The sequence below is a fragment of the Cyrtonyx montezumae genome, unplaced genomic scaffold (assembly GCF_038088225.1).
Source record: "Cyrtonyx montezumae isolate F1298 unplaced genomic scaffold, pur_monq_1.0 scaffold_3, whole genome shotgun sequence".
In the NCBI taxonomy this organism is placed as follows: Eukaryota; Metazoa; Chordata; class Aves; order Galliformes; family Odontophoridae; genus Cyrtonyx; species Cyrtonyx montezumae.
In genome coordinates this window covers 44,119,108-44,135,881 of record NW_027072034.1, presented here as the reverse complement: position 1 = coordinate 44,135,881, position 16,774 = coordinate 44,119,108, and the positions used below count along the sequence as shown (strand labels likewise).

The window sequence follows — 16,774 nt, the reverse complement described above, 5'->3', positions numbered from 1 at the left end:
TAGGATTGGGGCATCCACTGCTTCTCTGGGTAGCCAGTGCTAGCGCCTCACCACTCGCTGAGAATTTCTTCCTGATGTTTAACTTAAATCTCCATCTTTGAGTTTAAAACCATTCCCCCTTGCCCTTTCACTATCCAATTGTGTAAAAAGTTGGTTGCCCTCCTGTTTATAAGCTTCCCTCAAATACTGAAAGGCTGCTATGAGGTCTCCCTGGAGCTTTCTTTTCCAAGCTAAACAAGCCCAATTCTTCCAGCCTGTCATTACAGGAAAGGTGCTCCAGCCCTCTGGACCCACTCCAACAGCTCCCCATCTTTCTTGTGTTGGAGGCCCCAGACCTGGATGCAGTACTCCAGAGGGGGCCTTACAAGGGCAGAACACATCAGGGCAATGACCTCCTTGTCCTTCATGGCTACCTTTCTTTTGATGCAGCCCAGGAACTTGGTCATAGCTGACTCATTTTCAGCTTTTCGTCCACCAGTACGCACAAGTCCTCCACAGGGCTGCTCGCAAAGAGTTCTTCACCCATTCTGTACATATATGTGGGATTGCTGCAACCCAAATGTAGCACCTTGCATTTAGCCTTACTGAACCTTATTAGGTTCGTGTGGGCCTACTTCTCAGGTTTGCCCACGTCCCTCTGGTTGGCATCCCTTCCTTCTATTGTGTCAACTGCACCACTCAGCTTGGTGTCATCAGCAAACTTGCTGAGGGTACATTCAATCCCACTGTCTCTGTCATTTATAAAGACACTGAAGAACATTTGTCCCAAGATGGACCCCTGGGGGCACCACTACTGACTAGCTTCCACCTGGACATAGATCCACTGACTGCAAATCAGCCCTACTTAGCTTGTAGACATTAAGGGACATTATGGTCACCCCTGTTGAAAACTGAAGGCAGATAAATGTAGCCACCTCTTTGCCAGGGCAGCTGGTGTAAGTTACTGGGATAATTTTGTACTCTGCCGCACTCTGGTCCTTAAATTGATCCAAGTAAGTGCAGATGGCCTGTCAGCACTTCACTTTTATTTATATAATACCTCACTAATCAGAGATCTACTTTGCCACAATTGCTCAATAAAAATGGTGCTTTCTAGTCATAGATGAAGAATGGCAGAAGACTCAATGCGTGCCAAGGGAAACCTGTGTGGAAGTTGCCAAAGAGCTGGGTACAACAACCAACAAGTTCTTCAAGCCACCCTGCGTGAACGTATTCAGATGTGGAGGCTGCTGCAATGAGGAGAGTCTGAGCTGCATGAATACGAGTACAACTTACGTGTCAAAAACGGTAAATGAGACTAGTTCTTGAGTTCTCTTTCTGACCTGGCTCTCAAAAAACAGAGGGGAAAGAGGATGTTTGGTTTCTGAAATCCTGTTATGAAAGATCTGTCTGCACTATCATAACAAACAGAAAAATTAATTTTTTATCCACGTGGAGTGAATGCAGGCATGTGCAATAACATTTCTCACTCATGTTGAATTATTAAAAATGTCTCTGTATGCGGAGGGATGGAAAATCAGGCCCTGAGAAAGTGATTGCAGGCTCATGTGACATTGAGGTGTTTAATCCTTATTTAACATATTGCTACTTGGATCTGGGACCCTTGAGAACATTGGCTTGTGAAAATCCAAAGGATTAGGAGAGATTGGGAAATTTGGTTACGTGGGGCCATGAGCCTGAAAGCTGTATTTTAAAAACTGACATCAATTCCACAAGGCTGGCTGATAGTTTTGGATTTGCAAGCCTAAAAATGAGACATTTTCAGCAGAAGAGGCCAGATGCTCTCCAAATGAATGTCTTGGGATCTGAATATCGCAAATCACAAGTCCATTTGGAAAAGAGAGGCCTAAGTCAGTAGCAACAAAAGTTTGAGTTTTAATGACCACTGCCAAAATGTGAACATAAAGAGTATCCGGAGAGCATCTTTCAGTAGACTACTTTCAGCATCTATCTACAGAGATATCTTGCTCCAATGGGAGACTGAGCACAGCTCCAAGCTCTACATTTGAATCCATATGAATATCAGGGGACTGGTCTTCCTAGGTTCTTCATCTTGGGCATCCCTACTTTTAAATCCTTTTGCACTTGGAATAATATATTAAATTCTAGTTATCAAAAAGGGTTTTCTTTAAGTCAGAGCCAAGATTCAGGAAGCCGTTTAAAAAAGATTTAAGTCCTTATGGGGAAAAATTTGAAGGCAGCAGGCCTGATTCACTTACATATTGTTTCAGCTTTTTTGGAATGTAATTTCTTTGTGTCTGGCTGCACTGGAATATAGTTAGATTAAAATAAATCAGGGCCTATCCCTCTTGTGTCAGTGTTCATTAATTGCTTTAATTCCATACCAGAAAGGGCTTATGGGCTGTTGGCTTCACACAAAAAGACAGACATTTGATCAGCTCAGGGAGCTGGGTTAAAAAGTATTTATTTACTTGGTTTTTGAGCAGTAGTTTCTAAGTTTGTTAAAAAGCTGCAGTTCTGCATTTCTTTAGTGCCCTTCAATATAACCGTTCCCTCAAAAGCTTCCATCTAATTTCCACTCCTGGATACACCACCATCAGCTCAGAATTATTTCTCTAATATCAACAGAATTACTCCTATATATGTGAGTTTTTTTTTTTTTCCTTGTGTAAATATCCACTGAAGGATATTCCTACCGCTGAAGTTAGACACTGTGACACTAAAATTTTAAAATATAAACAGTAAGATCTAGGAATATTTCCCAGATGCTGAATACAGATGCAGTACTAAGCTGGCATGCATAAACATACCCTGTGCCTTACTTTCCACTTGAAGGAAGTTATCCTGTGAGGGCAGAGGGAGTGTGTACAATTTCAATACCTCGTACACATTGCTACCCGAGGAACCAGGGCTTTCACTCTGAGATCACATTAATTTGCATACACTGAAGTTAGGCTTCTTGTTTCTTTAGGCTCTCCTATAAAGAGAGATGTTCCCAGGATAATTCCCTGTAGGAACTCAATTAAAGTATCCTTTATTTACTCCTGTTTCCTCCTTGTCTGAGGAGGCAATGGAGATTAAGTTAGGGATCTAAAGATGCAAGGTGTGAGTACCCTAGGATAGTTAATGTCCCTATAAGTGGTTAAGATTCAGCAGATGATAATATAAGAATATAAGAATAACGTTCCCAATGCCCATGTATTTTTCATCTTGCCCTAGCAATACACAAGAGGCATTTGAGTGTCCATGTGAAGAATGAGTGACAATCTTGGGTATGTAGCACCAGTATGATCATTTTGGCAAGCTTTTACTTTGGTGGATGTAGTTCATCCCTCACTTCAGAACACTTAGTGGCCACCTGCTTATTTATAGCTGTGGTAACTATTGCTAGAAAAGAACAATGATGAGGCAAATGGTGGCAAAGGATAAAAAGTTCTGATTTAAGACTTCACATATTAACCGTAAAATGGAAGCTGAAAAAGAAATTGTTCTTTCACCCACCTAGCTCTTTGAGATCTCGGTTCCTTTGACAAGTGTTCCAGAGCCTGTGCCAATCAAAATTGCCAATCACACTGGTTGTAAGTGTCTGTCGAATACCCAGCGTCACCAGTACACCATCATACGAAGATCTGTGCAGTATCCAGAAGAAGATGGGTAAGTTGACACATTTACAAAATACTACATGCAGTCTGAAGTAAGAAAATGGCTTTGCTCTGATTTAGTCATTGTAAAGTTGCCTTCACTGTCTATTATCCCAAACATTTTTCCCATTATCTTGATTATCACTCAGGGTTATAAAGCTTTGATTGAATCTGGTTAATAATACCAAATTAAACTGGAATCCAAAAAGCAGAAGGCTAGTACAGCAGGATCTGGAGTCATTAAGATATGAAGATGCTTGAGACAGGACTCAAAGTGCAAATATTATCACTACACTCCACTGGAGCTACTTGGGTATGTGCGCATAGATTTTTCAACTTGACACACGCTCACACATTAACCAGCCAAGGCATACAATGAGTGCTGAGGTCAGCATAAATTACTCCACTCTACTTCATGACACCTTGGGTCAGAAACAACAGAAACCACGGCTTTTCAATTCTCATCCAGCCTTGGTTTGCATCTGCCAGGCTCAGTGCTTGGACAAAACTGATTTCACAGCACACTCCAATGTATGGTATAGCGTAGCTATAATCCTGATGAGAACTGGCTAAATCAACTCAACAAACACTCTAGAAACACATCTAAAAGGTTAGTTAATATTAGCTCCAATGTGTCCGTCTATCCTTGTATGTGAGCATACAGATAGATGGCAAGAATATTGAGACTAAGACTACCTGGGTAGAGCAGGGTAAAAAACAAAAGCAGAGCTGCAGAACTATAGCCATTTCCTTCCCTAGCATGTAGTCTGAAATATATGCCAAATCTACCACTCCTAGTTGCAGATATCCAGCCCTACCAGAAAAAAACATCCAAAGACAAGGTTTTCTCTTTGCAGCAATAATGCACACAGAAGCCACATAGTACAAGTGCCAAAACAACAGTAGGTTAATTCCAACAAATAACTGCTGCTCTTTATATTTACTTTTTTAATTTCCATCTCTTTTTTTTTCTTTCTAGCTGTCCCTTTACAAACAAACTTTGCCATAATGGATGGGTCTGGGATAGTGATAAATGTGAATGTGTTGCAGACGTACAGCACCCAAACAGACGGGAAGGTAAAATTAAATTAACAATGGACACTTCTGCTTATTATCTAGATAATGTTTGTGTTCCATTTAGGTTTTGTTCCACTTTTTGTTGTGAGGGCCACCATTTTGATTCTACATGCTTAGACAGGTCTTGTTTACAGTTTAGAAAATCACCTGAAAATGAACACTTATATCATATTTTTCCCTTAGACATTTTATTTAATCTCTAGTAGCAACCTGAATAAGAAATAGGAATGTTGTGAATGTAGTGAAGTAGGCATTTTTGAATTTATTTATTTTTTATCTTATATTAACCTTAAATTGTATAATGGACATTATGAAAAACCTTTTAACTGTAGGAAGATTTATCCCCTGGAATATATTGCGGGGAAAGTCTTGAATCTTCTCTATGGGACATTCTCAAAAACAGACATACCAGGAATTAAGTAAAAGCCATCCCTCCTATTAGCTGTAGTCATTGCAAAAGATTATATGACCTCTGAAGTTATTTGATTATCTTTTATGACTAAATGAAGGTATTTAGGTCACTTTCAAACTGATATACTATACATACTCAGGAGTATGCAAGTATACCTTGTCAAGTCTGTAGATGGAAATGGAAGAAGGTAAAATTAATACAAGTGTTCAGTACTTCTTTCTCTGTTTTCCTGGAGAACTTTGTCAAATAAATTTGCAGGAAACTTTCTGTGAGGGAACTGTAAGTGTAAAGACACCTACTGGCAGTAAGTTAAAATTTCCCCAAGGCCTATATAAGATTAAAAACAAACAAGTGAACAACAAACAACAAAAAATACCAAGATTTTCTTAGGAAACTGTATTTGTCAAATAAAACTGTGACAGTAGTAGAGCAGATGGACACAGAAGGAAGCCTTGACTCTCTGGTTTAACTACATTCAGCAAGCAAAAGAATAAACCAACCAAGACAATCATAAAAACAAGATGGCAAGCAAGCAAAAGGAAGATCTAACAGTTTAATAAAGTACTCTGTTGATTAAGATGTCCTAAGGCTAATAGATAGGTTTCGTGGTTGGGTTTTTTTTTGTTGTTGTTGTTTGTTTGTTTGTTTCCTCTGTAGGATCTGTTCTCATTCTGAATCAGATCATTTGTCCATCAAGTAAAGTTGTTAGGCTCAAGTTAGGCTTTCCACTCAAGAAAGAATTAGTACTCCATATATCAGAGTATGTCCAAAGGACAACGAATAGCCAAAGTCCTCTTTGCTCTTAGCCTTTTGTAAGGTCAGCTTGGAGATTAGAATTTGTGGCTTGTTAAATTATAGCTTTTGTTGACATAAACTCAATACTTCCTCAGATAAAATATCATTCTATGAAGCACAATGGATTTGGCTGTGGCTAGGGCAAAATAACATAACATCTGCCTTTGATGTTGAAATGAAGCGAGGCTGAAACACTTATACATGCCAAGCTTTATCACCCCAAGGAAGTGGTTTGTTTTCCAAGAATTTGTAGCAGATTCCTTTCCCTCTTCTTTCTTTTCAATTTTCTGGATATTAGTTTTCCAGCATTAAGCAAATAATAATGAAAGTTTCTTTCAAGTAGTGTACAGGCCCGTTCTGGTCACTAAGATCAGAGCTCAGGTTGCAGAGGTCATGGTCACAGGTTACATTCCACATTCCATATGTTGAATCCAATAGTTAATTGTAAAATTACAGGAAATTATCTTTCCAGTGACACATTACAAGCCATGACCTTTAGCCAGGGATGTGCTGCCAGCATTTTAATATGGCTTTCAGAAAATAGATACCCTTTTTTCTAGGATTAACCTCATATTGTAGTCCAGATGTGTATTCTGAAGGAAGACAGATGAGGTATTAGACAGTGTGTTTGCTTGGCTGGGGTTTGTTTTTGAAACAGAGTATTTTCTTCTTCCTTTAACTGACAAGTATAAATATGTTGCTTATCAAAGTGCTAGACTGGATTATATCTTAGTAGACACAGTATTACTTCTGCAGAAATTTCCAAACTGTAGGGATAGTGAAGTACACTGAACAGTGATTATGCTGGTTTGTGTGGATATGCAGCTTTGAGATGGGTATATGCTAAATCCTGGGATTTTTCTTCTGTGATCTGCTGTATTCTGAAGATTTGTGTATTCCAAAACCTAATATTTGGCACTTCTAATATACATCCCCCAAAACAAAGTACTTTTATGCATGGTTCAACCCACAAGAAATAACAGTATTGGAATTAGTGAAACCATCAGCCCACTCTTGTCTTGAAAAAGTTGAAAAGTCCTTTTTTGCACTGTGGGTTACAACAGAAATTCTGAAGACCACAATAAATCAGAGAGTACACAAGATTTTTTGACTGCAGTGAAAGAGTCAGCCTCTTCCAGAGCAGAATTTAACCATGTAAAGCTTATTGCTAAAAATTGTACTTGCTATTGCAGGGCTCCCTCCTCTCGCTGAGCTGGCTATGTGTGGACAATATATGGAATTTGATGAAGAAAACTGCGAATGCATCTGTAGGCAGAAGTGTCCCACAGACTTCTTTCAAAGTAAAGAGAACTGCAGCTGCTATTTGTGTAGGGAGAGCCAGGAAAGCTGTGCTCAGAAACACAAGATATTTCATGCTGAAACCTGTAGGTATGTGTTTCTTGTCATTCAGTGGCCATGCTGCAAGATCTGAATTAGCCTGCATAGATGCTGGAGGTGCAAGTGCTGAATTAGCTAGCGTTGCCATCCAGTATAGAATCACTTGCTGCAATTATGGATATAATAATAATAACAGAGATAGAAGAGATAGGGAGATAGAAGGCATATTTATATTTAGTAAGGTATATTTAATTAACATGTTTTGACAAATATGAACAAGGATGCTATTCAACTTCCTGTATTTATTTTTTCCCCTAATTTTAAGGGAATGACTGCTAAAATTGAGTAACATTTTAAATTGTTATGTTAAAAGGTGATTTATGGTGATATAGTGAGTCTTGTATTTCTAGGGAGTCCAAACCCAGTCTGTGTTCTTTGTGACAGCCCAATGCAGTCTCAAGGGCTTTCTAGGGACAAAGGTACCCTAAATTAACACTCACACCACGTAGCTCATTATTCACTAGGTTTGTCCTCAAATGATTTACTAGAGCTAATGAAATTCTGTACATGTAGAAAGCCATTCAACTGACTCCAATAGCACGGGGAAGCAGGTAAATTGTTCTGGGGCTGTTACCTTCCATGCCATTTCCCTAATCCTTTTGAGTAACTAGTTTTGAGGATTCTTTGGCAAAACATAAATAGAAAATTTACTTCTGAATTACACTTTTTCATAGAGTACTTTATTTATTTAGGGTTGGTTTTTTGTTTTTTTTTTCTGAGAGAGCCCTTGTCACATGTACAGACCAAAGAGCATGCAAGCATGCAGTCTGAAAGCTTATATATAGAAACTCAAGAATTGAGTTTCACTGTTACTTGAATAGAACTGCAGTTTGCTGAACGGCCACCCATACAGTCCATTCTCACAGACCCCTTAGATTCATTCAAGGAGAGGAAGCTGTGGAAGAAGTAACACTTGCATCTTTAGACTGAGCTCTGAAAAAAAAAAAGACAAAAAAAAAAAAAAGAGACAGGCATAAAATAGTTGGCAACAACTACAAAAATAGCTACAAGAATTAGCAGAGTTCAAACATCATCAAGACATGGTCATTTATGAATTTTGGATGTAGAAGGATATTCAATGCCATTACTTGCTTACAGGAGTTTAGACTCCAGAAATGATTGTAATCTGGCCACAGAACTTTTATGCCATATTTTTATGCCTGGTGGTTCTGGAGAACAAAAGCTGAAGCGTCAATGAACTAGGGTACTTCATAAAACTTGAGGACAAGCACTATCCAGCAGCAAAGTCTTCTCCATGTATTGTAGGGTCTCAGCATTTTTCTAAATGTATTCTATGTGAGAACACTGCAGTATCCAATTATCAAAAAATTGAGGAATGTAATAGTGAAGAATTATCATGTTAAAATACTTCTCTCTGCTTTGTTTTTATTTCTCCTTTGTCCAACAGCTGTGAGGACAAATGTCCATCTCAACCCAGAACGTGCCCAACTGTAAAACCAACATGTCCCAGGCATTGTCGATGTCCAAAAGAGAAGAGAAATTCTCATGGGTTTCAAAGCAAAGAAAATCCTTGACTCAGCTTCTCCAGTTCTCCAGAAATCCACTGCTTTGCAAAGTAGCTGTCACTGACTTTCAAACAGTAGTAAACATGAACACCTTCCACATTAACAGCAGAAGAATGAATCCATTCTGCTTCTATTTATTAGAGTAATCATTAACTGCAGGTCAGACCTCTGGGGCATTGATAATTGTTCTCTAACAGATAAAAACAACTGATGAAATTCTGTCTATGTGGAAGAAAGAGCAGAAGGAGCCAGTTCAATGTCATGCTACGGAAGATGAAGCTGGTATATTGGTAACAGAGTCACAGTCAACAGCCAGCCTTTCAGAAATTGAGACTAGATAATCTTAGCTTCTGAATCCTTAGCTACTGCAACTCTAGGGTAAAACTTTCTTCAGAAATTCAGTGTGCAGGATTTGGCTTCTAATAGGGTCAGCACTGAGTTATTTGATCTACTGTCCAGCTTTAATTATCATTTTGAATTTATTGTACAACTACTGTCAGATGTGCCATATTTAATTGTATATAAGAAAATAAATACATCAGTTATTCAAATGTTTGGGGGTTTTTGTTTTTATTTCTCTGTTATTTTAAAACTCTGCCAAACAAAAAGTAATTAAGCAAAAACCAAAAGCCACCTCAAGTACAGCTTTTCTATGCTTGTCCCACTGGGACTGGCTCCTACCCAAACACTAGTATACACAAGGTCACTAAGTCCAATAATTTCAGTAAAGAAGAACCATTTTTCCCACGTCTGCCTGACAGCCATGTGTGATTTATTTATTTGTTCCTGTTGTAGCGTGTTAATCTCCCTACGGGGATAACAGCCACACTGGTACTAACCGTTCAGCAATTTTCTGAAGGAAAAGATGTTTTTTTCCTTTAGTTTACCATGGTATGAAAAGAAGTCCTTTGCACTGAAATGCTTTTCACAGGTGTGAGGCCTGAATAACAATGTTTTAAATAAATCAAGCATAAGGTCAGTATTATTTTCTGGACCTCTGAAATATGGTTTGAGATGAAATATTGAACTGCAAGTGATGCTCTTGATGACTGGAATCATTTTTGTCCCCTTGCTGAATTCTCCAACTCTATACTGTAGTTTGAACAGAGGGAAGAGAGGAAATGAAACAAGTGCAACAGAGATAGAAACGTTGATGCAACATGTGGAAAGGAAAATGACCTTTGATGCCTTTTTTAAATTTATTTAGGGAAAAACAGATTTTTTTTAAATAAAATTAGAGCCCGGCCATGTAAGGCGGTCTAAATTGTTGGAGAAAGCACTACAATGTAATATACCTTTCCTCTAAGTAAGGCATTTAAAGGGGACACTGAATGACTGCTTCAAGTGCCCTCCAATTCATCTTGAGATCTAGGTCTGTACAAATATACCAGCAGGCTGGTTTTGTTAACCATGCTGGGAAGTGGCTTGGGATCCTCTAACCAAACAATGCAGTCTGACCTGTGACTGCACCAGGTGAAGCCCTGCAGCAGGGTTACCTCCTTGTATGCAGTAGACTGCTCAGTAGAGATTCCTCCACAGCATATGTCACTGTGCAACTGATCTGCTCTGGGCACAGACAAGGAGTTTGGGACCCCCGTGCAAATCAAGGCAAGCCAGTCGGGCCGTAGTAGAAGCTCACTCTTTGCTCCTCAGGGAGGCTCTACTTTCAGACACATATTCATGGTGGGTGAAGCCTCCAAGCTACACAAAGATGTTTAGAAAAAACAAACCACCCCATCACTTTTCGCCTCACTCACAGTTGAGGGTGTTGAGCCTGTGGCTGGTTGCACCATTAGCACATTCCTCAAACAAAGAGCTGCAGAGGCATGATGCTTTGAAAGCCTAGGCACCTCATGCTCAAACAGACACAGATATTTAACTGATGGCACTAGTGGCATATGGAGCAAAAATGCAACTTAGTCCAAAACTATACATCAAGCTGAATTCTTAAACATCAAGAAAGCTAATATATATTCCTCTACTACAGCCTCATTGCCCATGGGCAGTAGTTTGTAGTGTCACATAACAACACAGCAGTTGGAAAATGAATGCTTTTCCACAGGCTAGATCTGAATGGAGACCTGCTAGCCTTACAAATGAGTAATTCCTGAAGTGAGTAGAGCATAAAAAGACAGGATGAGAAGATGCCCTCTGGGTGTGTAGGGCTCTGACTTTAAGTGACATCTGGAAAGAGAGAGAAATTTAGCAGTTGGAATCCTGTATTAATTATGCCTGAATCTTGTCAATGCTGATCTGTAGAGCATTCTCAGCTTTCTGATCTGCACAGTGAATACTGTTACTTTTGTTTTTGTTGTTGTTTTTTTTTTTTACAAAACAGAACTGTGTCAACCTGAGAAGCAAATAAATCTGCTCCAGTTCCAGAAGGCTCTTAAATAAAGCAATCACTAAGGAGCTAGAAACTATGTTCAAAAGCCCTGCAGCCTTCCCTTGAAAATCAGCAGGATGGATGCAACCTTTCACATAACATATGGCACTACACCAGGTAGCAAAGCAGAGGCATCCAAGTGCTCTGAATTAGGCAGCTTCACATTTAGAACACGAGAATTCCTTTTTCTAATTCAAAAGTTAATGCCTTGGAATATGAGCATTGTTCATCTTTCCCCTCCTGTGGGCTTCTGGAGAAGGAAGGATTTAGAAAGGTTCTTCCATCTTCCAAAGCCTTGACTCACCTACTTTTTGGAAGGCACCAGTGCACTACTGAGTTGGCAGCACAGGGATCCTCCAGCTTCTTTCTTTCTTTTCCAATAAATTTTGATTCTGGCAGATCATCTGCTTGAAAGGCCTGTGCCAGTCTCTGCTTTGCTGGGTGCTGCATTTATCCATCTTGCTCTCCTCTTTGATGAGAAAAAGACCACAGTTGGAGCATGCGCTGTTTGTTTATAACTTTCACACAAATATTATGAGGGAAAGCTCAGAAGTTTCAACATAATGCTGTGAATGCCTACCTGGAGTGATGGTCATCACTGTCACAGACCAAAGAATATCTGCGTGTTACTAATACCATGGCACATTTAAAGGGTGTAAATCTTTACATGGAAAGCGATGACTAAAAGGAGGCTCTCTGTGTAGATGGAAGCACAAGGAGATAATTAGAATTTGATGAGGCTTTAGAAAAACTCACAGTGTCATTTGATTTCAGAATTTCTGGAGTCAATCCATTCCAAAATATTCAATAAACTTGAAAACAGAAATGCTTCATGTTATCTCTCATATCAATACATCAGAATTTAATAGCAGAGATTTAATACAACAATTCAGAAGGCCTTAATGGGGCATGTAAAATTCATGGCAGATCTGGTTTTTGACTGATGTCATTAGCTTTTAACTTATGACTAAATGACCTTCTCAGAGGGAAGGTTATTGAACAGAAACATTCTGTTTGAAGTTTGAAATGCCTTTTATTACTGTGTTCAGCATGACTTGCCTTTTAAACATATGGACATGATTTACAGGTTTCATAGCCAGAATAATAAAGCTAACATTTCCTGTTATGGCGCGTCTTAATTTTTACATAATGAGGGATGTCTTTAATGCAACATTTGGATTATGGCCTCCATTTGTATAATAGGGATGGGAATACTTAAATAATGATGGTTAATTCTGAATCAAAAGCGTATGAAGTTTCTAAACACAAAGTTTTTATGAGTAGCTAGCTTTCAAGCTTACATGTGCTTTTTGCTGGGAAGGGACAAGAAAAAAGAATGAATGAGCAAAATATACCCACTGTATTTGGAAGAGTCAGGAGAATTTTTCTGTTTGTAAAAACTCTACTTGACCTCTACAAGGACAGAGGTATGAGTGATCACACAAAACGTTGGTGATACTGAAGAATCTCAAGAAAATCTGAAAGCCCTGCCCCCATTTACTTTGGAATTTGTCGTATGTCATTTACTGACATTGCTTATAGCAAGCATTATACATATGAAGCTTGGCAGGCCATATATATTTCCCATCTCACTCACAGACACTGCAAACAGATACTTTTATAAGTATCCTTTGGGCATCAGGTCCAGCTGACTCTTAAAAGTCCTTTCCTGTTTTCCAGCCATTCTTCCCACGAGTGCTTTTACTCGTCCTGTGGCTCTCTAGTGCTTCCCTGTCTGCACATTTTGTGTGCTAAAAAGAGTCTGTTTTTTGTTTTCATGTACATCTTCAAGCCAGGACTTAGGCTATTTAAATCAATAGGAAAAGGAAAACCAAAATGCAAAACAAAACAGTAAAAAAAACAACCAATTTTGAGGAAGCTCCTTTAGCTGCCAGTTCCATTTATATTTTCTAAATAACTGATAAATGCTTTTCAATTTTAAAATATGAAAAACACTGTCACCTTCTAATTTTGGGCTCACTGAATGAATCAGCCTTGGGGGAAGTATGAGGTGGTTACCAGGACAAGTGAATCTATGTTCTCCTTTATTACACTATTCATTAAAAAAAGAAACAAGTCAGGGGTTATAAATGATGTATTGCCATTTGCTTTATTTCTGTCAGACTCCAACATCAGCATTTACTCAAAACTTCAATAAAACCTCTTCACTCCAGGGGGGAGAAAGTCTGTTTTAAATTAACTCAGAAGGAAATGACTGCTTTAGCAAAATACAAAAGATGCTGTTGTGGCTTGGTCTGTATGTTGACTTCCATTCCCTTAACAGTCACTTTTTTATTTTCAATTTTATCATAATTTACAATACAGTTCAAAGTGAAAGGTTCTCCCAGGTTGAGAGCATTGACAATTCACGACTTAGGCTACCTTTAGCATATTTATGACTGAAGAATTTTATTCTAGTCCCCATTGGCATACGCTACGTATTTAAATATATATGAATTATAATATCAAAATATCAGATTAAGCATAATTACAAATTAAGTGACTAAACAGCAACAAAGTAGGATGAATATCACCTAGTCTTATCATAGAATCACTCAGGTTGGAAAAGACCTTAAAGATCACTGAGTCCAACCATGACCTAACCACACTACCCTAACAAACAAACCTCCACTAAATCATATCCCTGAGCATGTCTGCAAAATTGAATTTTTAATTGATGAGCACTGCATTGCTAGCATGTGGCTTAATTTCACCGTTTCAGCTGAAACTGGTGCAGGATAACCAGACTAACCCAACCAGACTAACCCATCACACTCTGCTAAGTGACTCAATGGTAAAGTATTGAAGCAGAATTTTCCCTTGATCCCTGATCCGGCTGTCTGAGCAGACTCATGTGCCTCCTTTGTTCTTCTTTCTTCCTTGGGAAAGCTTTTACTCTCAAAGAATGAGCTAACTGTTCAGGTTCGTGTCTGAATGCCGAAATGTGGTTGCATTGCCCTAATTTAGCTTCACTGTTTAGAATAAAACAACACAAGGCATGAAACACAAGGAAAAGCTCAACATATTCACAAGAACTATGCAAAACTTCTTATCAATACTGATCCCAGAAGAAGCCGCGATATTTTCCTGTAACTCAATTACAAAGGCACATTGTGAAAATCTCTTTAAAGTCATCTTGTTTCTCTCTCTTCTGGCATTTTACTGTGCACACCATTCGAAAACCACTCACAGCTCACTCCTAAAGCTTTCACAGCTAATAACTGATTATCCTTCCTACCTGTCCCCTGAAGGCCAATCACCTTATCACCTTGCTCTGCTCCACATAAATTAAATTGCACCCACAGCAGTTGTTTCCAATCTGCACAAAGCTTGAAGCCTGTAGTTTTCATTTCAAACCTCATGAAGAGTTTGTGTGCCTGAAAACTGCTCTGAATTTGCCCACCGTTAAGGGTCAAATAAAAATTACTGCTTCCTCCAGAGTGTTTGCCTTGTTTTTGTCTTAAAATATTCGAGTAGTGCTACCAACATTTGGTACCAACAGTCTGTTTAATTTGGTAGATTTTAAAGTATGTCCACAACAAATTATATTTACTTTATAGTTTAAGGTTTATCAGTCAGTTAAGGTTTATAGGATATCAAGTATAAAAATATTTTTGCTTTATTTTTAAGGAAAAAAGTTTTATTTCAAACTACATAGAAAGCAGGCAGGTACTACAGTAATGGGCACCATAAACACAAAGAACAGTGCTGACAACACTCTAGAGCACACTTATGGTAGGAGCATTAGTACTAGGAAATAAAACACATCATGTGCACGGTCTTCAATTTTGCACAGAGTATTTTGCATCTTCACCAGCACCAATGCTTTAAGTTTCCAATAGCTCCACCTGCTGTTGTTACTGCACTATTTTTCCTCTATTGAGTCCTTAGACTTACCGACCTTTCAATTAAAAGCATCTTATTAGCATTTTAATACTGGAACCAGGTAAGAGTTCTGGCATTCCAGTTTTTATTGACTATTTAATCATACATTCCCAGCATTTTTTTTTATTGGGTGTCAAGTCCTAACTTAAAGGTACAAAAAGAAGACAGGCCTTCTTAAACACCTGATGTACAAATGCTAGAGCACTTGACCTTAAGGCTGCAGGAAGGGTAATTCAGATCTGCAATTATATAGACTGTATAGATTAGCAAAACTAATAAAAAAAAAGAAAACCAAGTCTAGTCTAGTCAACAGGTTGTGGCTTTGTAAATGTTAATATCAGATAGTATACCATATTCGACCCAGATCCATCACATGGCTGAATTTCTGTCGCATTAGTCAGATTACTTGTCAAGAGAGCTGATGCCAGTTGTATGCTGGCTGTAGGAGATATCTGTAAGGTCTATTGGTACAAGGCTAACCCATATTTCTGACTGATTTGAACTGCCACAGGGAACCCAGTCATCACTTACATTGTTTGTCCAGGAATTTCTCTGTCCCATATGAGGAACCCTTACACTGGTCACTGGCTCAGCTGCGAAGGCAGAAAGCAGACAGAAAGTAAGTGCTTGCTGTGTACTAAGTACACAGAAAGCTACTGAGAAATCAAGACTTTGGGATGTACTTTCAGAGCATAGATGTAAGACCTAACAGACATAGAGCTGCTGATCAACTTCTCATTTCTATTACCAAATTAATTCACCAGCCTTATGTGTGCTGCTTGGAAGGGAGATGTGCCTGCCAAATGGAAAACAAATGTACTTTTCTGACACCTAAGAGAGAAATCTGGCCTAGAGAAGCAGCCTTGTTTTACAGTTTGTAGTCAATGGCCATTCCCTTCATGAACTACACTGCACCTTACTAAACTTTTGACTTGAAACTTATACTTGAAAAAGTGAATCGGTATGTCACCTTGTCTGGATGCAGCAGAGTTTCAAGAATATTGGACTGCAAGAATACGGTGGTGCTTGAATGAGAAAGCCATGTATTTTCTTGGCTGTTTCATGGGTGGTATGGTAGTTAGGTAGGGGACTGGCTACATACAGTAGAAACCATGCACAATTTTCTTTAAGTTAATATAGAAACCTGTTAAATCCTTTTCAAATTCCAATGACAGTAAATAACTGCTGAGGTAAACAGTTGGGCCCTCATTCCACTGGAGTCTTAGGAGAAGTGACAAGCACTCCCAATTTATCATATGAAAACAAAGAAAAGCAGGACACTTCATCCTTTCCTTCAAGACAAAGATTCCATATACTGCTTTCCTCATTTTGGACCACACGTAATTCCAGCAGTGTTGGGCTGCTTCCAGATATCTTACTTGGATTCCCTTATCAGTCTTGCTCCACGCTTGCTCCAATGACACAATTACCATTTGACAGTATTATTTTTCATGAACGTTCTCCGTTTGGGTCTTCAAGTAGTGTCTGCTTTCCTGAATCCAAGAAAAGAAATCTTCCTGCACTATGACCCAGTTGTGTGCTCTCAGAGCACTAGTCCTTGTTCTGTTGTTTGGTTTTTGGTTTTTTTCCAGGAGCACTAGTGCTCCCTTGCATTACTATCAGGATCTGGAACAGCATCGTTCTTTTGTGAATTAGTCTGTGAACAACAAATCCTTTGCTCTTACCAATTACT

At 38.8% G+C, this 16,774-nt stretch overlaps 3 protein-coding genes across 3 annotated transcripts in view; all 3 read left to right on the top strand.

Moving 5' to 3' along the window:
• The window catches only part of VEGFD (vascular endothelial growth factor D), a 32,678-nt gene extending 23,317 nt beyond the window's left edge, over positions 1–9,361 (top strand). The window contains exons 3-7 of the mRNA XM_065741396.1: positions 1,097–1,287; positions 3,467–3,615; positions 4,582–4,679; positions 7,080–7,275; positions 8,693–9,361. Coding sequence (XP_065597468.1) covers positions 1,097–1,287; positions 3,467–3,615; positions 4,582–4,679; positions 7,080–7,275; positions 8,693–8,819 — 761 coding nt within the window. The 3' untranslated portion in view covers positions 8,820–9,361. The remainder of the gene's footprint in view (positions 1–1,096; positions 1,288–3,466; positions 3,616–4,581; positions 4,680–7,079; positions 7,276–8,692) is intronic.
• The window catches only part of CLTRN (collectrin, amino acid transport regulator), a 422,295-nt gene that overhangs the window by 154,911 nt on the left and 250,610 nt on the right, over positions 1–16,774 (top strand). The gene's annotated exons all lie outside the window — the stretch shown is intronic.
• Positions 1–16,774, top strand: part of ACE2 (angiotensin converting enzyme 2) — a 361,754-nt gene that overhangs the window by 125,451 nt on the left and 219,529 nt on the right. The gene's annotated exons all lie outside the window — the stretch shown is intronic.